The sequence below is a fragment of the Tupaia chinensis genome, unplaced genomic scaffold, assembly GCF_000334495.1.
Source record: "Tupaia chinensis unplaced genomic scaffold, TupChi_1.0 Scaffold000078_1, whole genome shotgun sequence".
Taxonomy (NCBI): domain Eukaryota; kingdom Metazoa; phylum Chordata; class Mammalia; order Scandentia; family Tupaiidae; genus Tupaia; species Tupaia belangeri.
The window spans coordinates 4,649,203-4,674,452 of NW_006159539.1; the positions used below are offsets into that span (position 1 = coordinate 4,649,203).

Consider the following 25,250-nt stretch of genomic DNA (forward strand, 5'->3'; position numbering starts at 1 on the left):
CTATGAAGGAGAGACACTGTATGTCCCCACTTAATATATACCGAGTGTCTGCACTCTATGACTGAAACTGATTGACCTAAGGTTGTACAAACACAAGAGATGGGAGTTAGTGCCAGATGTGGTATGTGTGGAGAAGCGGGACCTAAGGAAGGACATTTGGAGGAGGGATACGGAGGCAGAGCACTGACGGGATGGGGAGCTGTGGTGATGTCAGTTGAAGATATTTTGATCAACTGGACTGGGGAGAAATGTTCACATATTGAAATGTTCACTTTGTAACCTAAATAATGTGACTGAATGTATATAAAAAAATTAAAATAAAAAATTTTTTAAAAAGTAATTTTTTTTCTTTTTTTTTTTTTTTGGAGATATTTTCACTACAGGGCACGTGCGCTCGCCAGACAGACAGAGAGAGACAGAGAGACAGAAAGTGAGAAATCACCCCCCAGGGGGGATGGTCACGCCACAATCCCTTCTCCTCCATTCTCCTCTCGGGATCTTGGGCACGCACGCACACGCGCCTGGCCTGACTTTTAAGCCACCGGGTCCGGGACGCGAACTGCGGTCGACTACGTGGGAGTCCAGCGACATAGCCATTATGCTAACTGCTGGTTCCCAAAAAGTAATTTCTTAAAAAAAATAAAATTATGATTGAAGCAAAGACGGTTAGGTAGGCTGCATCCAAAAGTAATGACAGAAATTTTCATCAAGTACGAAAATGTGCAGAAACTACTACAATAATGATTTTTGTCTTTCGGAAAGACAAAAATTAGAATTCCTCATAGATAAGCAATTATTCGTAATCACTGTGGTCATATCTTACTGCTTTGTGCTTAACTAATTAAATGCTTTAATAAAAATTACCTTGCTTGGGTTTTACAACACCACAAGGTGGAAAGCCCAGGAGAACTGATAAAGTAATGAATGTAAAAATGTGTCAGAAGAGAATGTGATCAATTGTCCCGGGACAGAGGTCGCGCACGCACTGGAGCACAGTGCCTGGACACTGTGAGCAGGAGTGCAGGACACAGCTGCTGACCGCATCAAACTGCTCTTCCAGCCAGCATCACTTTTACACAGCAGACGATGGGAAGAGGCTAAAAGAAAAAAAGCGCGTGCATGTGTGTGCTACAAAGAAAACCATGTTCATTTGCTATCGAGGCTTCTATCAGAGAAGTGCAGAGATGAGGAGACTCTGACACTTCCTTACTGCCCGGGTTTCTATGGGTCCAGCTGTGGTGGTACAGGTGACCGGCCACCACCGTGCGATTCTAGAGCTTGGGCAGGCCTGGGGCTCGTATCTCAGGCTGACTTGAACACTTCACCTGCACCCACAGCACCAAGACCCTCGCTGGAGGAAAGTTGAGGAGATGGACTACAGCAAGGCAAGACCCTGCCAAGGGGTCTTTTTGCCCAGAAAAAAAAATAAACTTTAAAAAAAAAAAAGTACTACTTTTAAAACAATAAATTTGAATTACTGGGTAGTAGGGAACATTGTGAAGCATTTTGCAGAGAAAATATGTCATGACTTTCCCAATGTGTGTGTGTGTATGTATATATATTTTAAATAGAAGCCAACATAATAGGATTGTTCTATGGTATATATCTATTACATCCTGAAAATGGAATAGAGGGACCAGCAGTTAGCGTAATGGCTATGTCGCTGGAGTCCCATGTAGTCGACCGTGGTTCGAGTCCTGGACCCGGTGGCTTAAACTCACGCCAGGCGCGTGTGCACGCGTGCCCAAGATCCCAAGAGGAGATTGAAGGAGAAGGGGTGTGGTGTGGCCATCCTCCTTGGGGGGTGATTTCTCACTTTCTGTCTCTTTGTTTCTCTCTGTCTTTCTGGCGAACACATGCACCCTATAGCAAAAACCTCTCCAAAAAGAAAGAAAATGGAATAGAGAATTTAATGAACAAATACAGTTGAGAGAGGCCTTGCTGGAGAAACAGATGTAACTAGTACTTACTGAGCACTGTCAAGTGTTCCACAGTAAGCTAAACATTTATCCAGTAATTTAGGATTTGGAGACTATCTGTGCTCAATTTATTCATAGCCTTCCTTATATATTATATCCCCATTCAGCTCTGCAGGTAAATAACTTCTGTACTCTGAACACAAAGATTTTTCTGTTTTCTAGTTTTAATTCATGGGAAGCTGTGACATTACTACATGTGAGAACAGTTGACTCGTCCTTAAACTTGGAGGTACTCAGCTTGGCCAGAGTGAAATCTGGCAAAGCAAGGCTTATTTTAATGGGAACTATAAACTGTCTACCAGAGCACAGGACTTATTTCACCATGTAAATTCTAAAACTGGTCCTTCTCAGGCTGGCCTTGTAGCCTGGCGCTTGAAGGAGCTGGCTCCTACATGACCAACCATGGTTCGAATCCTGGCCCCGGCAGCTTGAAAACCACACTGGGTACATGTACCTAAAATCCTGACAGAATAGAGAAAAGGGAGAGAAGGGGCCGCAGAGAGACCATGCCCCATTGGAGTGAGTTCCCCCAAATCTCTCTGGTGAACACATAGGCCTTCTGACAAATATACATATGTATGTGTTTATATAAATAGATAATAAAATTAAACCATAAAAATAACCTTCTTCCCTCCTCTGCCTCATAAGTGACTGTTACTGAATCTATCTAGCTCTGCAACTATTAGGTTGTTGGAAAGTCATAATGTAGCATGCGTAGAAAAACAGTCACCACTTTCTCGCAACCTGATACGTCTACTGTACCAACTCTTTAGGCTCAACTAATTGCATATGGGAGCAGAAATCTTCAGCCTCTTTGGAAAACTCTTCGCATGCCCCTCACCCTATCACCCACTTGGTCTCTCCCACCCAGCTTGGGCCCTCCGCCTTCCAGCTACAGATCACAGTGCCCACCGTGCCCGTGGCCACAGCAGCCGAGCCAAGGAACTCTCTCCTCTACCTGGCACTAGGAAACCCCCTTGCCGCTATATTTAGCATCAGTGAAATTCTAGAGGAAAAACTTTAGTTGAAAAGGAGTTTACTGAACAGTCATTTGGGAGATCTCAGGTAACATGGCAATATAATCGGTATCTCTTCCAAAGTTGGTTTGGTCAGCAGTGCTGTCGGGCTAGCTGGAACCTTAGCCCCAACTCAATCCCAGCTCCTTCACCTGCAGGCACCTGTGCTGTGCTAGACTAGATCAAGTTCACTTTTTGTTTCGTAAGGTCAAACTGTTTCCCAAGATTCAGTCCATAAATGATTCTTGAGCACTTAGTCTGTACAAAGCACATTACTAGACACTGTCAGAGACTAAAAATGGAATCAGGTACCATTTTTAAAAAGTATGAGTTTAAATCTTTTTTTTTTAAAGTATTGTTTATTTAATTTTATGTATTAAATTTTACTATAATGCATATGTGCTCACCAGACAGAGACAGAGGAAAGAGGGAGACAGGAGTGAGAGACAGAGACAGAGAGAGATCAAGCAAGCTGCCAGGTCTGGGAATCAAACCGCAGCTGGCCATGGGGGAGTCCAGAGCCTTCACCAACACGCCACAGTGGTATACAAAGGATACATTATACTGTTGACTCATGGTTAAAGAATAATTTGAAAAGCACAAAAGGCAGCTATTAACTGAAATAGGAATAGGATATGTCTTCCAAAACATTAGAGAACTGAAACTAACAGAAAGGTAAAAAAAAAGTCCAGTGAAGAACCATGGAAAATCAGAGCATAAAAAATGGCTGACGACAAATCTGTCAGTCATCAGCAGAGTATCCACATAGAATTCACCGTCCAAACGAGGATCTTCGAGAGTGAAAGGGGGTACTGTTAATAACTTCTCTAGGACAACAGGCGTAAACCAGGACGCCCTGAGGAAACCGGGCGGTGGTCTCCGCAGTTGAAAAAAACAAATATTCTGCTTTACTAAAAAAGAGGGATGGCACTAATGGACTCAGATGCTCAGCTTCCTTTCCACTTCCCTGTAGTCCTGGTTCCAGAATCTAAAAATTAATGAGTCATACTGAAGAAAACAGAAAATAAAACAGGATATACAAAAAACATTCCATGATGAACACAGAGGACAGAGCTACAGATCTGCTACTTTTTTTCTTTTTTTTTTTTTGCCATATTTTAAAATAAATTTAAATATGGTTGTGATTTTCTGGGTTTTGGCAATATTTTTTTACCATTTAGAGTTCAATATCAATACATTCAAATACTGCCTGTTTGGGTCTTTAAAAAAAAGTTGTGTGTTTCAGCAGAGGTTGAACAAACCTGGTTTAAGAACCTGTCTCACATTAGGACCAGCAGATGGCATAATGGTTACATCGCTGGACTCCCTCATAGGAGGCTTGCTGCAATTCGAGTCCCAGACCCGGAGGTTTGAAGCTCATGTTACAGGGCACGTGTGAGTGCGTGCCCAAGATACTGAGACGAGAAGGGAGAATGAGGGATTGTGGTGTGGCCATCCCCCCGGGGAGGTGATTTCTCGCTTTCTGTCTCTACAGTGAGTGCATGCACCCTCCAGCAAAAATTTTTCTCTTACCCTCCCCCCAAAAAAGAACTTGTCTAACCTCATAAGGGGCATTGTTTTTCAAGTTTGTTTTCCCACAAATCTATAGACATATTGCAATTTTATGCATAAATCAGACTTTTGATGGGGCCATACTCAAATCCAGAAAACACTCACTTACTCCAAAGAGTAGAGATATTTTGAAAGATCTGAGTGAGACGGGGCTGGCAGACGGCACAGTGGTTGAGGCACTGGACTCCCACATAACCAATCACAGTTCGAGTCCCAGATCTGGTGGCTTGCTTTCTCACTCTCCCTCCCTCTCTCCTCATCTCTCTCTGGTCAAATTGAATCATAATAAATAAATTAAATTAAAGATATAATTCTTTAAAAATAAAAGATCTGCATGAGATCAACAGCACAATATATTACCTGCAAACTCTTATAGCTATAAACAGCACTGCGGTAACTCCGTCCGGGCAGAGGGACGTATCTACAGGTGAAAGACACACACTGATACATGCACACACATCCCGCCTACTTTTTCACGCCAAGTTCTACATCTCTACACTACTTAGGTCCCTTGGAGAAATTAGTTCCTAGTGACTACACTGAACATCAGAAGCGACAAAGTTGGGAACAAGGAGGAGGCTGGTGACCACAGCCTGCAAAGCCAAGTTTCCTAACGGAGTGGACTTGCACTTTTTCATTGTGATTTGTACACCCTCCGTCTTTCCATATACAATCTGTAAACTTATGGTCAGCGAGCAAAGAACAGATCTAAGAATATTTCCATCAACTCCCATAGACTCCATTTCCCTCCTGCTCAAGATTCTATTCCATCTCTGTGCTCAGAAGGAAGTATGCACGCGGTCTTCAGCTGCGTCACTCCCACCGACAACTGAACACGTGCCCTTGTAATGAGTGCCCAGCTGTACAGGGCCCTGGCTCAGCCTCAGAGATATGCCCGAGAGGCAGGCTCCTTGCTCCAGGAGCTCAGGGACACCAACGGCGAACACAGCCAATGTAAGGGACTAAACTTTCTAAGAGAAATGTAAGAAAAGAATAGGAATTTAAGGAAGGAAGGCACAAAATATACCTGCCTGGAGCAGCTGGCTTCAGGGAGGAGGCAGTAATTAAGATGGGTCTTGAGTCTGTCTCCACCAGGCAGAAAAGAAAGAACACTCGAGGGACCAGCAGATGGAGTAACGCTGCTGGACTCCCATGGTGTCGACTGTGGTTCAAGTCTCAGACCTGGCAACTTAAAACTCACGCCAGGCGCATATGTGTGCATGCCCAAAATCCTGAGAGGAGAATGGAGAAGGGATTGCAGCATGGCCATCTCCCCCTGAGGGGATGTCTCTCTGGTGAGCGTACACACACTATAGCAAACAAACAAACAAAGAAACAAAAAAACCTGTCTATTAAAAAAATTTTTAAAAAAAGAAAAAAGAATACTCGAGGAGAAGAGAGAGCATGTACTGAGGTATGAAAATCGTGCTGCGTTCAGGACACTGCCAGCTTCTTCCTTCTTTCTGAGGAGCTGCTATTTCTCCTCCTGTCCTCGCCAAGGATTTTCTCCTGTATAATGAAGAACAGACCCGAGTTCTAGTCTCAACTCTCAATATCACGTGCCCACGCTTGGAGAAGCCCCAGCCTCTTTGAGTCGCTGATTCTTTAGTTACAGCAGAAAGGGCTGCACACAGGAACTACGAACTCCAACGATTCTATAAGCAGACTGTCAAAAATCATTATAGCTGGGACCAGCAGTTGGCGTAATGGCTATGTCGCTGAACGCCCATGTAGTCGACCCCAGTTCGAGTCCTGGACCCGGTGGCTTAAACTCACACCAGGCACATGTGATTGTGTGTCCAAGATCCCGAGAGGAGAATGGAGGAGAAGGGATTGTGGTGTAGCCACCCCCCGGGGGGTGATTTCTCGCTTTCTGTCTCTCTGTCTGTCTCTGTCTTTCTGGCGAGCGTATGCGCCCTACAGCAAAAAAGAAAAAAAAAAACCCTCTCCAACAACAACAAAAAATTAAAAAATCATTATAGCTTGTTTTCATTTTTAACAGTCAGAGAGTAAGGAGACTGAGTAACTAAAGCATTTCAGATAATCTTAGCTACACAACATCAGGAAATCACAGCTAATAAGGCATGGCTGGGGTAGTATAATTGATCAAGCAAGTTAGAAACTCTCTCAGTCTCATTATTTTTATTTGCAAAATGAAGATCATAAGTTTATGACTGAAGTTTGCTGTGAAGCTTAATGGAAGAAGGCGTAAACAAAAGTGATTCGCTGAACACCTGGCATGTCATACATGCTAAATCAATGTTGGCTATATCTAGTTCAACGTATCTTTCATCCCTATTAGTATCAGTCAACAAAAGATATGCAAGTGTAACAAAATAGATGATGTAAACTGTTTTAGGAAATGAAAATTTACTACTGTCATTCTGGAAAAATTGAAAGCTTGTGGCTTTGAAGAAAAGCCACTATTCTATAATAAATCTACTAATTGCTGTTTCTGTTGAGACCCAAAAGAAAATGTTCCTCTTTCTACCCCACCACCGTTCCCAGGGGATAGGGTAAGTGTACCTTTGATTTTTAACGCGTATCTGATTTCTTCCAGCCATTACAGACTCAAATAATAGGATGAATTTAGATACAACAATGGGGGGGGGAATAGCAACTTTTAGTTAAGGTCTGTACTTGAGTCAATAGACCGACATCCTTTGAAATATGATCCTCACGCAATTAAGTGCTGAACTGCTATAAATTAGCAAACAGCCATCTGGGAAGCATTAAACACGACTAGTGACAGCGCGCTCCCTATTGCATGGGGGATCAGCAGAGTAGGGGTATTTTATATTCTGCTTCATTGCCCACTAAGTAGCATATATTTTGAGAATAATGCTTTTCCAACTAGAAACAACCAAAGGAGTTATAACTCAATTTCCAAGATGAAGAGAAAACCAGAGCCAAAAATAAATAAATAAATAAATAAATAATCGCACACACCCCTCAAATAATCCTTTTAATCTTTGCAAGAGAAACAGGAGCAACAGGAAAGAGAAGAAAAGGGGCCAAAATAAATTTAAATGACTGCCTCGAAATGATCTTTCAGGTCCGAACAGTCAGCCGGACTGATTCCAACTTAGCACAGTAACGACTGGGTCATCTCTAAGCCTCCAATAATCCCGAAGGCCGGCCTGCCACGTGCATGCACTGGGCAGGGTGATGCCGTCTACACGAGGAATCCTGGGTCACGCTAACACTTCAGCCCGGCCACGCAGGAAACCTAGTCAGCGCTCACACGCCCTTCACCCAGTACTCTTCACAGACACAGTGAGACGCTTCGTATTTCACGCGTGGGCCCTGGTGCTGAGCTCACAGAGAAACCAGAGTCTTTGTTCCTGTTTTCCGATTTGATGACAATCGGTGGGAAAGGCTGCCCCCTGGTGTTCATATCAGTGCAGCTGTGGCCCTTGCAAGAGCCAGAACCACTGGCTGAGGATGCCCTTATTATCTCATGAGGGCTTCAGAGGGCGGACTCAGCCCAAACTCTGGCCCAGATCCAGGCTGGTGGGAGGGAAGGTCAGCACTTGGGCTTTCAGAGACAGCGCCGACGCTCCTGGGTGGGCCCCGCTCTGGGCCTCTCGGGGTCCTATCTTGCGCTGCTGGTGCCTGTGTGTGAGCAGCACGAGGCCCGCTTTTTAAAGCTCCTGGTTATGGGAGAAGATCTCTAGAGCGATGGGATTCGCGTTTGTCAGGTGGGCTCTGGACCGCTGGCTGTCTGAATGCTTCCAAAAGCACTGTGCAGATAGAGAGAGGGCCCACAGGGTGCCCATGCTGACACCACACCCATGCCCCTGGGAAACCACAGGTCTGAACATCTAGCTAACCAGTCACCAGCTCCATGCCTCAGAAGAGCTTAGAGAGTTAAAACACCTGAGAGTTTTATGACCTGAAACATTCAAAGAACCATGCCAGGGAGAGTGCAGCTGCCAAAATACACGGCAGAGAAGAGAATTTTTCAAAAGGGAGGGGAAAGTATCTGTGGAGCCTGAGTCACTCACAGCACAACTCCGAGAGCACTGTCAAAGACGGCGGAGGCAGCCAAGCTCTGCCGGTTACGAGGCAGCCGAGCGCTGCCTTCCCTGGGAGCACCCTGAGCTCAGGAGACCGCGCAGCAGCTGCGAGTGGCTCCTGGGCAGCTTCGGTCGTGCACAGCCTGGGGCAGGCCTCTCCTGTGGACTGGACCACCACAGAGAAGAGCTGAGAGACTCAGGAGAGCTCTGCCTCTCGGCCACCAACGGCCTTGCCGTTTTTAGTAAGAAATGCTCAGATCAACAAAGGAGTCTGCTCTCACCTACCGAATTCTATACATTTATGATGAAACGCAAATGTGTTCAATCCTAAACCAGCGTTTCCCTGGGGCCGGCAGGTGGTTAAAGGCACTGGACTAGGATTCCGGACCTGGTGGCTTGCTTTCTCGCTTTCCCTCTCTTGCTTTCTCTCTCTCTCTCTGGTCAAATTAAAAAATAATAAAAAATAAAGTGAAATAAATTTTTTTTTTTAAAAAAGAAGCATTTCTCTAATTCTGTGTTGCTTACGTACCTGAGAGTATTTTAAACTTCAAAGAAATAACTAAGAAACGAACACTGAATAGCTTCTATTATGTATTCTCTCACCTAAACTCAGTGATCTTATTAAAGTGATTAATTCACCATCCATTGAGCTAATAAATAGTCACTTAACACCCAAGAGACCTTCACCAGGAACAATTAAGCATGAAGACTTACAAGGCTCGGTCCTTAAGGAATCTGCAGTTAGTCCTCCATGTGACGGATTAGGAAGGTCTGAGCGGAGCGTGCTCATCTACAAGACAGGGGACCTCTTCCCTCATAAAAGGTAAGCTGACTGGAAAAAGGCCTAAGGTTTTTTAAGAGACCACAACATATTTCGTCTTAGTAAGAACCTATGTGCTTTCCACCCCTACTGCCCTTTACACAACTACAGCGGTTCAACTGAGGAGTTTTCCTTGCACTTGAGAGCTTAAAAAATTAATCAACGTTATTTGTGTTTTAAGAAACAAAGTATATTGCAAGTCTGTTGTCTGCTTTACGATGGAGAATCACAATTTTTTTTCAGCCTATCATTTTAGAATACATATACCTATTTTTACAGTTAATAATTCTAAGGCCAGTTCCATGGCCTGGTAGTTAAGGGGCCCCACATGGTGAACTGTGGTTCAAATCCCAATGCCAATAGCTTGCAAAACATGCCAGGCATGTGTGGATGCATGCCCCAAATCCCAACAGGCTGGGGAAATGGAGAAGAAGGGAAGGCAGCATGACCATGCTCCATGGGGCGGGTGCTTTCTCTGTGTCTATCTGTCTGTCTCTCTCTGGAGAGCACACATGCCCTCGGGTAAATTTTTTAAAATAAAAAAAAAATCTGCGAAAGAGTCATTTAAACCTTCCCTCTGGATCTACCCCGCACACATCATGGCTCTGTTGACCAGGGATGTGGCCTGCACCAGAAGAACCCAAACAGAATCTACTGCCTGCTTCTTGGCATTGTGTGCTAAGTGGACACGTTTCCCACAGAGAACTTTGTACCTCCTTCCACGTGCAACCACAGCTTCTGCCTCCGCCACTCTCCCAGAATGTCCACCGCTGGAGAAGCGCTGCAGCCCAAGTCTGGAGTGGGGCCCCGGCATCGGGGCTGACCGTTCAGGAGTTTCACGCCCACGCTTCCCAGGGAAACTAGTTCCATCGATCACCTCTGCTTTTACTTAAAGAAGCTACCCCACGTTTTGGATCTCTGTCACTCTGAATAAGGAGGTATGGGAGGGACGGTCAGCTAGAAACGGCTGCCACACTCGTTTCCCGCACATGTTACTGGAGGACGGCTTTCAGACCAACTTCGCTACAACACAGTGTACTTTTTCCCAGAATGTTTTGGGATGGCCTACTTGAACTTTTTAATTAGGTAAGAAGAACTACATTTAAATAAATTACATGATGTTTGAAATGGGAAAAGAGTTCTTTAATCTTCATAATTAAGTGCTTCACTTCTTTTTTTTTTTTTCCCTTTTTTGGTACGTTTGACTTTTGGAGGTCTATTAATTAATAATAGTATTTCCCAAGGAAACCAGTGGTAATCACCAGGCTGCTTGACTTAACATTTTACTTTCTGCTATTTTTTAAACAAAATAAGGTACCTGAGGAAATGAGGAAACTAAACACTATTTCGTGAACTATCAAGGACATCTTCCAAACCTACAATAAACCATTTACAAAACTTAGATTTCATCATCCCGTCATGTGCTGAAAAGAGAGGTCAAATGTCTCACCACTAGTGTCTTGAACTGACCTTGGCTGGCCTCTGATGCCCACTCCTTCCTGCTTCCTATAACTGACATCTGACTGCTAGCCTCTTAGTTTAGCTAAAATCCAGGATCTGGCTTCCCTGGCCTGCCAGGGTTGACGTGACAACTATGCTGATAATTAGACACTCGACTCACAAGTACGTTTTCAGTGTACCTTTGGAACAGAATATGATCTATACTCTATTCATAATTCTGTGTAAGTTTTAAATACAGTTGCTTGCTTTTGCAACTACTGTATCTGAAATAGAGGTGGTAGGGCCAAAATCATACAAATGGAGAAATTGCCACGAACTTTATGAGCTAAGCTTGTAGGAGGTGGCTCTCTGGTGGGTAACCCTGTATCCTCCCACCCAACCTAATACATGTAAAGAAGGTGGTCTCAGTGGCATTTCCCCCACGCTTACACCCAGGGATGCCTCAAGCTGTCGAAGAACAGCCTTGGGACCGGCAGGTACGTAGTGGCTAAGGCGCTGGACTCCCATGTGGTTGACCACAGTTTGAGTCCCAGACCGGGCAGCTTCAAATTCATGCCTGACAAATGTGCGTGCATGCCCCAAAACCTGAGAAGAATGGAGACGGGGCTGCTGTGCGTCTATCCCCCCAGGGGGTGATTTCTCACTTTGTCTCTCTGGTGAGTTCACGTGCCCTATAGCAAAAGTCTCTCCCAAGAAAAATAAAACCAGCCTTGAGTACCTCCCTAACTGGCTCTCGACTCCGGCCGGTCTCACACCTCCAGGTCTGTACTGTATTCGCTGGACTCCCTACCTCTCTTTCGCCCAGAGCCTCATGACAATCCAATTCACTCAAGGTTCAATCCGATCATTTGCTAGCAAGTAAACTTAGGCTATAGAGAATAGTTCGTCATAAGGTTCTAAGAAGCTGACCATTCTGAGGTTTGGAAGCTACACTAATTAATCTATTGAAACGAAGTTTTATAATCACAGGTAATTACTTCAGTCACTGAAAAGGAGAATTAGCAGATACATCTTAACCTGTACAAAACATGTTTTATCCAAGTATATGCTAACGATCCGATCTGAGGTGGTGGACAAGGTCACGTGTAACGTGCAAATGCGGGCCACTGGCTGGAGAGTGTTCAAGGAGCGGTGCATACGCACTGCAAGGAATGACAAAAAACAATACCACATGCAAAAGTAAAGAAATCAGCCAAACTTGTACTAAGATTCAGGCCAAAAATGCTTCTGAAAAAGAAGCAAATGAATCGGGACCAGCAGTTGGGATCATGGCTATGTCGCTGGACTCCCACATAGTCGACTGCGGTTCGAGTCCTGGACTCGGTGGCTTAAACACACGCTGGGCACGTGTGCATGTGTGCATGCCCAAGATCTCGAGAGGAGAATGGAGGAGAAGGGATTGTGGCATGGCTGTCCCCCCTGGGGGGAGGGTGATTTCTCACTTTCTGTTTCTCTGTCTCTGTCTGTCTGGCGAGTGCACGCGGCCTATAGCAAAATCCTCTCGAAAAAATAAAATAAAATAAAAAAAAGCAGCAGCAAATGAATCAACTTGTGTAAGTAAAAGAGAAATGTAAAACAATCTGTGATAGGCAGGAAGACTTAATAAAGATGCTCCATAAATTAATGTACTAAGAAACTGAATTCTTCCCGGGTAGAAGACACAGTGTAACAAAGCATCAGTAAGACTGATCTAGAGAAAAAGAAACAAACAGAAACAAAGTAGATTACATAACCACAGATACAGGTGCAGATGAGAATCTCGGCTTTCTTAGCATATATTATTACAATACCATGTTCTTTCATCTTTGGGACCAGCACATGGCATAATGGTTACATTGCTGGACTCACACATGGTCTGTGCAGTTGGAGTTCTGGACCTGGAGGCTGGAATCTCACGCCAGGTGCGAGTGTGTGTGTGTGCCTAAAATTCTGAGAGGAGAATGGAGGAAAAGGGATTATGGTGTGGCTATCCCTCCAGAGGGGTGGTATCTCACTTTCTGTCTCTCTTGTCTCTCTGGTGAGCACACATGCCCTATAGCAAAATAAAAAACTCTATAAAAAAAAGTTATTTAATCTTTGTAAACGTTAATTCTTCCCCTCAAAAAAGCGCAGCTATCTCCTTTCAGGAAGTAAGTAAGATAATCACTCCCAAATATTTAGTGCAGTAGCACCCAGTAAGCCCTGACAGACAGTAATTGTTGGTGTCATTAATAAGCCAGTTCTGCTACTAGTCTCCCAGCAAAGGAGCTGCGCAAGCAACCTGATGATCTGCGAGATTCTAAAGTGCCAAGGTTGACATAAGACACGTGAAAAGAACCTTAAAGGGACAGTAACACACGAGGACATTGTGAAATCAGAACGGTAACAAGCACCCAGGTAGAAACCGGACACAACTAATTTTAAGGACCAAGAAATTCTTGTCTTTTAACTGTTCTGCAGAATAGAAAGCAATGAAATCAGCCCATAATTTGTTTCATGAAGCCAATAGAAAGCTGATTAGATCTAAAGTCTACAAATATAAAATATATATAAAAAACTACAGATCAGGCAAACTTAGAAATAGAAACATCTTTTCAAAGCTACCAACAAGCTGACTTCATTACTCCACTAACAAACCTGAAATAAACTCATCAAATATGTTATTATAGGAATACAAACCTATCCAAATATTAAGAAATATAATAATATGAGTTATGGCATAAGTGGGTCAAAAGAGAAAAACCGTATGTGTCACCTGAAAGATGTTGAAAAGACCATTTTATACATCTCGGCATCTAGCCACATTTAAATAATTAACCCAGCCAATAAAGACAGGAAGATACTTTCTTTTCACTGTCAAGGCTGTCCAGCTCAAATCTCCGAGCAACACACACATTTATGTAAGAAATTCCTATAACTTGAGGAAAAAAAGATTCTTGTTGCTACTATTTAAAATTGTTCTGTAAGTTACATACTTATGTAAGAAATTCCTATAACCTAGGAAAGAAAAACAAAGATTCTTGTTGCTAGTATTTCAAATTATTCTGGGAGTTCCAGCAAATGAGCAGTTAAACAAAGAGGGTAAGAGCTGTAAATATTTGGAGGAAGGACTGTCTTAAAGAGAAAAATACACAGGTTATAAAACAATATAAAAACTATCAATTTTTAAATGAGAAACAGTATGTCACTAAACTGTATACTTAAAAATGGTTAGGATGATGATAAAATTTATATTATGTGGTTTTTTTTTTTTAAACGTTAAAAAATAGGGACCAGCAGCTGGTGTAATGGCTATGTCGCTGGACTCCCATGTAGTCGACTGTGGTTCGCGTCCCGGACCCGGTGGCTTAAACTCACACCGGGCGCATGTCCGTGCGTGCTCAAGATCCCGAGAGGAGAATAGAGGAGAAGGGATTGCGGCATGGCCATCCCTCCTGGGGGGTGATTTCTCGCTTTCTATCTCTCTGTCTCTCTCTGTCTTTCTGGCGAGCACACGCGCCCTATAGCGAAAACCTCTAAAAAAATAAAATAAAGTACATATGTGGACAAAAAAGATGGGTTATTCCTACAGCAAGAGATAACTCTTATTTCTTTCTTTTAGATTTTTGCTATAGGCTTTGTGTGCTCACTGGAGAGAGACAGAAAGCAGGAAATCATCCCCTGGGGGAGACAGTCATGCCGCAATCCCTTCTCCTCTTGAGATTTTGGGCACACATGCACAAGGTGAGTTTTAAGCAGCCGAGTCCGGGACTCAAAACTGTGGTCCCCTATGTGGGAGTCCGGTGCTGTAACCATTACGCCACCTGCTGGTCCTGAGATAACTCTTATTTAGCTTATGTGCATTTTCAAATGGGCCTTAATGGTGGCCTTTCACCATACTGAAAGCCATCTTAAAAATCTTAAACATATATTAAGACCTATTACATAAATAAAAAAAGACACCCTTGTATCATAAAGAAATCCAGCGAGAAAATACAAACTTACAGAATTAGGAATGAGAAGACTGAAAGTGTTTCAGACTAAAAGTATCAACATTTTAATCCATCCAGCCCAGTAGGTTGTACAAGTGAACAATTTCAAAACGTCCAAAGAAAAGATCATTCTCATGTGGAGCACAGCACGGCCGTTCTGGGAGTCACCAGCCACACGTAGGATAGAACACCCAAAATACGGCTAGCGCAAGGGAGTTCTTATGACACGATTTCGATCTGTGTAAGTAACTGAAAGTACTAGTGACTGCCGATCAGTGCACTCTAGACGGTGGAAAAGGTGAACAGTTTGGTATTGTGATACAAAAAAAAAAAAAATCAGCTATTTTTACTTATTACACTTTAAAAATCTAGCTAAAGTCCTAGTAAGTTGAATCCAGCAGCATCCCAGAGGGGTACGCAGGCCTATCTGTGGTGTGGAGGTTAACGTGGCTGGAGCGCCACGGGACTGCCTGTGCGGTTTGAGTCTCGGATCCAGAAGCTTGAAAAACATGTGGGGGTGTCCAGAATCCCAAAAGGTAAGAGAAATGAAGGGGGCTGCTGCTTCACTTTTTCTTTCTTGCCCTCTCTCACTCTGTCTCTGGGAAGCACATGCAAAATTGACAAAAAGAAAAGAAGGACAGACGGACATGCAATGATCAAACGGTATTTTTTTCAATGCAAGACGATATCTTGATAATCAAGAAATTAAATACAATTCATGACATCAATGATACCAAGGAGAAAAACTACAACTTTGTCTTTAGATGCTCAGAATGCGTGAATACACTTCAAATCTGTTCCTGAGTTCTGTTTTTTTTTTTAAATAGCACTTTCCTAGTACGATAAAGAAGAGATATCATAAATTAACATGTACCCACAAGCCCGAAACTAAAACACTAGGAATATTTTCATTAAGGTTAGAAAGAAACAAGAGAGTAGCAGCTATAACTATTATTACTTACTATATTCTTAAAAACAACATGAATATACAAATAAATAAGACACATAGCTATTAGGAAAGAGAAGAAGAAAATCATTATATCTATAATAGGAAAACCACTAAAATCAGTTAAAACTATTAAAGCAATAAGTGAGTAGTAAGGCTGTTAGTTTTTCTACTGATTAGAATAGGTTCTCTTCGGACCGGCCCGTGGGGTGGTGTGTAAGACGGCTGGATCCCACAGGGCTGACTGCACGGTTCACGTCGGGGACTCGGTGGCTCGGGATACACGCTGACAGTACGTGCACAAGGCCCAACATCTCAGAGGAGGGAGAGCTGGAGGAGGAGGGACTGTGGCGGGGACTGTGGCATGACCCTGCCCCACGGCGCCTACTTTCCATTCTCTCAGTGAGCACACATGCCCAATAGCTAAATTAAAAACAAATAAATAAAGATGCTCTTCAAGTGGTAATGTTGATATTATAATAAAGTACACTTAAAAGAAATTCACTAGTGAGCACATTTGAGTATTCTAAAAATACCCAAAAAAATGTTAAGATCCACATACTGTTGAGATTTCCTTTGAAATAAATTAAATAAAAAATGTGAGTAAAACCCTTCAAAGGTTTCTGATGCCTAGATTATCCACACAACTAAGGATTCTCTCTCTCTCTCTCTCTCTCACACACACACACACACACACACACACACACAAACACTTTTCATTCAATTCACACTGATTACTGACACTGGCTTCTTATCAACCCAGCAACCAGCCACGGCAGAGCTAAAATCAGTTCAGAAAAAGGCAAATTAATATTTATTATTTCTCTCATGCTGTGAAAGGAGAAATTCTACGTTTCCTCTCAGGATATATTCCTGAACTTTTAAAGATTTAACCATATGGAAGAGATCTAAAAGAGTATATGAAAAGGCTAAAGATTTGGAATCCTAATTCAATTTCCCCTCACATTTTAATAGGAGCCTCTAGCAAACATTTATTTTTAGAGATATTTTTGGCAAGGAATTGAACAAAAGACTATTATGTGTTAAACATGGTGAGGTCTCTCCGGTCCCATCCATACCAACTTTAAAAATATCAGGTTGAAATTAAATGATTTGAAATTTTAAATCAACGATTTCCAGACCACAAAATCCATTCCACACTTAGCAGCATGTGTAAGTTTTCTAAGTGAGTTACAGCTGAGTTCAAATGTAAAATGTGCATTTCTCAAGGGCCAATAAAAGAACTTTCCTTTAGACTTCAACTATATAACGTCGAATTGTCCAGGAATACCGTACGGTGTTTTCATTTCCTTTTCCAACAAAAATGTTCATCTGCGCTTGATAAATCTCCTGCCTCTGTATCATATTGGATGAAAAGCATATGGGTATCACATCTCTCTCTACAGTTTTCTTATTAAATGGGGATGATGGCTTTTTCTCTAAATGAACAAGAGTAAAGACAACGGGAGTTGATAGGCCTGCCCCGAGCACTCGGAACATCTCTGTTCTTATTGGTGACACATGTCCCGCCGTGGGCCTGCTGAAGTACAAAAGGAAACAAGACTGTGATTGGCAGTGTGGTCGTTTTCAAACACACTCACACACTCTCTGACCTGCTTCCCATTTAAAGGTGAAGTTAGTTCTCACCCTATGAAAATGGATCAGTCTTACTAACTCACTTGCAGTAAACGGAACTTGGCAGAAGAGAGGCTGAAGACTTGGGAGGCTAGGTCATAAAAAAATGAGACAGCCTCCACCTGGTTCTCCCTACCGGGACGCCCATCCAGAAAAGCCAGCCACCACACTGCAAGGAAGCCAAGCAGCCAAAGGAAAAGGCCTCAGCCCCATTCCCAGCCACAACCAGCACCAGCCTTGGGGCATTATGAGTGACGGAGCCTTCATATGATTAAACCCCCCAGGCTTTGGGCCACCTCAACAGGCGACGCGGAACAGAGACAAACCGTCCCCACCTACATGCCCCAAGTACGGAAGCATGACAAAAATAAAAGCCATCTTTGTTTTAAGCCATGAGCGACAGGTTACTGCAACACGTAGATTATTTCAGCTAAATTCAGCCAACTTATTCTTCATACTTCGAACCCATCTGACAAGACAAACTATTTCAAAGAAAAAACCTGAGGTGACATTCCCAGCCTCAGTTACTCACCTAGGGACCCAAGAGCTAGAATGGCAGCGTCAGCACCCGGGCGGCCAGCTGGCCTCCTGTGGGCTGTCTGCCTCTCACCTGGTCACATCCCAGACGCCCTGGCCTCTTCTGCCCTGCTTTCAATCCTAGCCTTGAAAAGTTGTTCGTAGTAAACACCCTGGCTTAGGAAACCATTAACACATATTCCACATTCTTAATCAATGAACAATGTGAAATTTGCCTAGAAAGGTCATTCTATGACTCTGAGGTAGGTAACTAGTTCAAGATGCTCTGAGGGAGTCACTGGAATAGGTTATCAATCTCACCATGTAACCACAACAAAATATCTGCTATTCCTTCTAGTGAACACTAGGGGGAGAAGTATCCTAATTACTAAATAAAGTTTTTCAAGAAACACAAGCAGGAAAAGTTAAAAACCAGAGGAAACCTTGGAGATAGCTTCTAGTTTAAAATTGCAATGTAGAATTTTTTTCAGCCACTGGGAGGCTGGATGATCCAGGGAAGATTTTCACGATGTAAGGACAGGGTGTCATTCTGCTGTAGTCCTGTGTCTCAGACTCTCAAGAAGCTGGGAGCACGGGCGCACACCACCGTGGCCAGCTTCCAAGCTGGTCTGGGAATTAAACCCAGGGGCCCCATGGGTCCTCGATAGCGTCTTCACAGCATGTGCCACGGTGCTAGACCTAACGTCTTGTCCTTAATATTTAAAATATAAGAGAGGGACCAGCAGATGGCTTAGCAGTTACGTCACTGAACTCCCACATAGCTGACTGTGGTTGGAGTGTAGGACCTGGGGGCTTAAAAATAAACATCGGAGCGTGCATGTGCGTGCCCAAGATCCTGGGGGGAGAATAAAGGAAAAGAGACTGCAGGATAGCCATGCCCCTGGCGGGTGAGTTCTCACTTTCCCTCTCACTCTCTCTCTCTCTCCCCCTCTGGCAAGCACACATCCCCTAAGGCCAAAACCTCTCCAAAAAAAAAAAAAAAAAAAAAAGAGGGAGAGCAAGATAACAACTATGATAAATATAATAAGATCCCTAGGATTTTACAAATAGGCTTCTTAGAATAAAATTGTAAGTGGCTGTTCTATTCCTACCCAGAGAAATGTTAGTGATCACTGCTCTTGTGCCAATCACCTGGGAGAACGGAAGGCCAGCGAGATTATGGAAGTGGCCTAAGGCCCTATGAGCAGTCAGTGGCAGAGCTATGAGCAGGATTTGGGTAGACTCATACTTTCTACTCACACGGACTAACTTGATTTGGATGAACGGAAGGAAACCAATTACTGCATGTGTCAGTCGAAAAGGCAAATCACAGTGCTGGCTGGGCTCCAGCTCCTTCCTCACCACACCCTTCTGAGGGACTGCCGACCTCCCGAATGTAAAGCAGCAGAGCCACAACGGAGGGGCCGGGCGTCACCGGGCATCACCGGGCAAACGTGGCTCGCGGAGTGAGCTGGCGATGTGCACGTCATTCAAACCCCACTCCCCCTCACCTTAGAGGCCTGAAGATGTGAAACACTCAATCCCAGGCCTCCGTGCAGCTCAGGGTGGCCCGGTGCGAAGGAAGGCTTATAAATAAAAGAAGGCTGCCTTCCACACTTTTTCCAGTGTTCTTTTGAACAAAGTCAGCTGCAGAAGCACGTTAAATTCTATTCATTGCGAAGGTTCGACAGCATTAATATTTTCCAGAGGAATGGGAAAGAACAGCTGGCACTGATGAGAAACTAGTAATTTTACTCATTTAGTGCCAAAGAAATATGAGTAATAAAGAAAAGAATGTATCTCTGCAGGGCAGTGGCAAAATGCTTTGGCAAACTTCTTGGGTGACAGTTCACAAAATTCAGACAAGCCATTTACTTCTGAACTGATAGCCTAGATCTTTTTTCCTGAAATTTAAAGAGAATCCCCAGCCCAAGCCATTGCCCTATAAATAGCTTTGTAGGTGACAATGACCCTATGATCTCTATGATCTTTGAAACTGTTTTCAGAACCCACCAACAGGTAGTAATATAACTTCTATTAAGCAAGTGATAAGCCGGAAAGAAATAAGGAACACTATACTATATGGGCATGAACAGATACCAACTGCTGTCAGTAACACAATACTCAAAGGATTTAAACAGCCCTGGAAAAGAGTAACAAGTTTAAACAGATCCCTACTTCAGAATATAGTCGTTTCGAACGATTTAGAATCAGACCTGTAACGCCAGAGATGTCGTAGCCATCTCACTGACTTGATGTGAGTAGGGAGTCCCCTTCCTATTCCCCAGTGAAGAGAACCCCCAGCTGAGGACAGAGGTTCACAGATTACCTAGGGTACACGTGTAAACCAGAGCTACCGTAACGCTCAGCAAGTCATTAACCCACATGCTGGTTACTCTAATGTACTAACTTATTACTGACAGGCAACAACAAAACACCTTTGCCAGACTAGAAAAGAGATCAAAGTTAATTCCCTCAAACACTCTGACTACGTGCTTAGTATGAGAGGTATGGTCGTCTCGCAGGATGGAGTACAGACATAACAGCAGCGTCACTCTACCTAGCACATTTCCTGGAGGGACTTCCTCGAGATCTTCCAGTTCCCTTCCCATCAGAAGATACAGGTTTTCCAGGGTGCAGCACGCCATATGAGGGACCGGGGGGAGGTCGTCTAGTGGAGCTGAGAAGCCTTGTGGCACCTGGACAAAGAAAAACATGAAGACAAGTCAGGGGGCCTCTGAAAACACAGCTGGTACCTGCAGAGCTCTCTGTATTCACCAGTCAGGTACAGTGCAGCCACTTACCCCGTGAACCTGAACGAAACGTGCAAATTTGAAATGTGTGATAAAAAAATAAATCTCATTTTATGAATAAAACTGGAAATACTAAAATGTCTCAAACATTAAAAAGTTGTCTAGATTTCTACTTCATTTTTCTTTTTGAATTTGTCAGAGTGTGTGTGCTTGGTGGAGACAAGAGAGAAGGAAAGTGAAAAGTCAATGCCCACTGGGGCACGGTCACGCCCCAGTCCCTTCTCCATTTCTCCCTCCTTTCAGGATTCTGAGCACACGTGCACACGCACCCAGCATGTTTTTCAAGCTACCAGGACCAGGACTTGAACCAAGCAGCTGGCCATATGGAATCTGGTTGCCTTAACCACCACGCTGCTGGCTGGCCCAGATTCCCACTTAATATAAGCTTCATGGCTAAGTAGTGACCTGGAAGCACCATTTGAACTGATCCCCAAAGCCCCCGGCCAGTTTTCACGGGAATCATGTCACAAACCAGTTCCGGAGACTACTGTGCTACGTATTCAACACTCGGTATCTCTACAGTCTTTTAAACTGTTTTCAGGTGATAAAGTTCTTCAAGCCTTCAACGGAAGCTGGTGCTAGTGCTGGGTAATGCGGATGAGTAACTTTGGAGGAGTAGTAGGAAGTAATAAAAATACCATGAAAAGGGCCAAGTAATTGCCGTCATAGGCTATGCTGTGAACCTGGAAGAGAGCGTCTGTGAGGTACTGCAAACACTGGTGAGAACACGGGGTTCGCACACAGCAAACACACGCCACAGAGCCAGACTGAGAACGCTGACATCGTATTTATTCTCATCGAGACCATGTCTGGCATGATTCAAGTTCTGAGTTCTGTGAATGTTCTTTGGAATGTATCTTTCATATAAATACAGGAACCCAGAGAGCATTTCAATCTACCAACCAACGTAACTTTGGTACCCACAGGCCCAAGGAGCTGTGCCAGTGGGATGAAGAAGAAAAGTGGCTAGGACACAACAGCTACAAAGAGAACCAAGACCACAGGCGTGGAGTGATTGACAAGTCACACAGGCAAGGCTATGCATGAAGGCTCCGGGGAGGGGAGGGTCCTGTGTTAGGGTGGGCCCAATGAAACTAAAGGCCTTTCAGGCACATGCTCCATCTAAATGTATATGCAGTGTGCCTCTAAAGATAGGTTGGCAAGAAAGAAAAAAATACGAAGACTGGACAGATAGAAAGAAACAGAATTATTTAGATAATTTGGCTGCCCTTTTAAACTAATCTACAGATAAATTATAATTAGTAAAACAGTTTTCCAAGGTGGCAAAGACTCAAGATCAATATACAAAAGTTAACTGTTGTTCTATCCATCAGCAATGAACTCTGTCTATAAGTACATATATATATATATATATATACACACACACACACTATATATGTAGTATATATAGTAAATATACATATACATATACACAATATATGTAGTATATGTATTACATATATAATATATACTACATCTGGTATATACTATAATAATACATATACTACATATATATATATAGATACTGTGTATAGTGTATATACATATGTACACACACTACACGTATATACTATATATGTATACTGTATATATAGTATATATATACATAGTATATAGAGATAGATACACACATTTTTTTTTTAAACCAGTAACTTTTAGAATAGCAACAAAATATAAGGTGGCGAGGGACAAGTCTAACAAGTGACTGAAGATCCTTACGGAGAGAGCGACAATCCTTTAATGAGAAACAATAAAACAAATCTAAATAAATGGGCACTCCCGATACACTCACGGACGGAAGGATGCTAGATGACAAAATGTGGATTCATGCCAAATGGAGGTATTAGTTGCAGTAATTCCAATCAACATCAATGGGGTTTCCCACAGACTCTGACAAACTGATTATAAATTTTATATAAATGAGAAAAGAGTCAGAAATAAATAAAACATTCAGCAAGAAAAACAAGGTAAGAGGGATTAGGCCTTTTGGATGTGAAAACGCTTAGAAATGAATAGAGATGTGAGGGACACACAGAAAAAAATCAAAAAAAATGTATACGTGCAATCGAGATAATGACAGCTGATTAGTAGATAAAGACGAACGAACTATTTGATTATGTTGGAACAATTTGAATAGAAAAAAAATGAAATCAAATAACATCAAATACTTTTCATGCCACATACAAGCACTGAATCAAACATTTAACATGGAAGGCAAAACATTAAACTCTGTAAGGAAACATGCAAAACGGATGATTTCAACTATACTGAGAGCTTCTGTCCTTTAAAGGATGCCAAACTGAAAGTGAAGACATGCCCCAAACTGGAGAAGAAATCTGCAAAACTTAAAACTGACAAGGAATTAGTAAACAATATACAAAGGACATCTAGAAACCACTATTAAAAAAAAAATAGTAGTACAATAGAACAAGTGGGAAATGGGGACCAGCACATGGCATAATGGTTGCTGGACTCCCACACAGTTGATTGCAGTTCAAGTTCCAGACCTGGCAGCTGGAAACTCACGCTGGGCACATGTGCGTGTGTACCTGAGATCCTGAGAGGAAAACGGAAAAGGGATTATGGTGTGGCCATCCTCCCTGGGGGGTGATTTCTCACTTCCTGTCTCTCTGTTTCTGTCTCTCTGGCAAGTGCATGCACCCTATAGCAAAAATCTAAAAAGAAAAATTTGAAAATGACTCAAGGAGATATCTTCACAGAAGAAAAGATGATAGACCAATAAACATATTAAAAGAATAATAAAGGAAATGTAAATTAAAACTACTAAAATGCCACGACATACCTATCACATTGGCATAAACTAAAAAACCCAGCAATACCAAACGTTGGTGAGGAAGTGGAACTGTTAAACACTTCTGTTGGGAGTAAATCAGAACTACTTTGGAGGATAATTTGGAATCAATAATTTAGCTAAAGCTTACACAGGAAATACCACTACAGGTGTATTCCTTAGAATTTTTTACAAGTGTTCACAGGAAGGTATGTACAAAACCATTCAAGGCAGCATCACTTAGATTAAAAAATGAAAGCATCTCAAATACAGAATGTCAGGAAAATGGGTAAATAAAATGCAACTTTATATTATGGAATACTATGCAGCAATGAACAGCACATGAACTACAGAACAAGCACTAACAGAGTAATCTCACAATGCTAAGTAAAAAAAGAAAAAAATGAAGAATAACTACAGTGCGATTCCATATACACGAAGTCCGAAACATGAAGACCTAACAATACCATTTTCAGAAATGCCTATCTACATAGGCGTGTAACTAGAAACAAATGCAAGAGAAGGATGTGCAGGCAGACTGAAGGTGTCCTCCCAGGGTCCCTGCTTCCTGGAACTCACACCTGTGTAACCCTCCCTCCCGAGACTTGCAAGGCCCACTTCTAACTAAGGGGACACAGCTGTCATTCCCGTGACTCTGTAGCCCCACACAGGATCCAGTCTTGGTGGATGTGCTTTTGCGTCTCCTGGATGGACTGATGAAGTAAAGCCCCAAGATGAGAAAGTTCAAGTAGCAGGCCACTGCGTGTGACCTCCTAGGGACGGAGGGCAGCCAACAGCCAGAAAGAATCTGGGCTTCTCACTCCTACAGGTGCAGACGGGAGCTCTGCGATCGACTATGCGAGCCTGGGAGCAGATTCTTCCATCAATCCTCCCGATGAGAAGGCAGCCTGGCTACACCGACTGTGGCTTTGTGGGTTCCCGAGGATGAGACCCAGCTAAGCCATGCCTGGAGCTCTTAACCCACAGAAGCTGCTGATAACAAAACATCTACTGTTTTAAGCTGCTAAATTCGTAACTCGTAATACGCAGCAATAAAAAAATAAAAAAATAAAAAAAAAACCACAATGGGGTAAATGCAAAATCCTAGGATAGGTATGAAATATTTCACTTTCTTTTTCCCAAAAGGTAGATTAAAATTAGTTTTTAAAAAAAAAACTTGCAAGAAAACACGTGCACTGATAGGGTGGGAGGTGGGGGGAGAGAGAAAGCACCACCCCGTAGGGGATGGTGACACCACAATCCCTTCTCTTCTCTCTCTCCCTCCTTTTGGAATTTTGGGCACATATGCACACACGCCTGGCATGATTTCCAAGCCACTAGTCCAAGACTTGAAACCAGGTAGTCAGTGGTGTGGGATCCAGCCACCTTTCCCACCAGGCCACCAGCTGGCCTAGAATTTGGTTTTATGGAGCTCCAGCTACAGAAATAAAGATCATTTGTGCTATCGATAAACAGTATTGGGACCAGCAGTTAGCGTAATGGCTATGTCTCTGGACTCCCACGTAGTCGACTGCGGTTTGCGTGCGTGCCCAAGATCCCAAGAGAATGGAGGAGAAGGAATTGCGGCGTGGCCATCTCCCCTGGGGGGTGATTTCTCGCTTTCTCTCTCTCTCTCTCTCTCTCTCGGTCTGTCTGGCGAGCACACATGCCCTTTAGCAAAAATCTCTCCAAAATAAATAAGTAAACAAACAAACAAACAAACAGTATCATT

General features: G+C 43.1%; 1 protein-coding gene across 2 annotated transcripts in view; it reads right to left on the bottom strand.

Moving 5' to 3' along the window:
* EFL1 (elongation factor like GTPase 1) overlaps positions 1 to 25,250 on the bottom strand; it is a 128,039-nt gene that overhangs the window by 75,688 nt on the left and 27,101 nt on the right. For both annotated transcript variants that reach the window (XM_006142658.3, XM_006142657.3), the window contains exon 14: positions 20,475 to 20,613. In XM_006142658.3, coding sequence (XP_006142720.1) covers positions 20,475 to 20,613 — 139 coding nt within the window. The remainder of the gene's footprint in view (positions 1 to 20,474; positions 20,614 to 25,250) is intronic.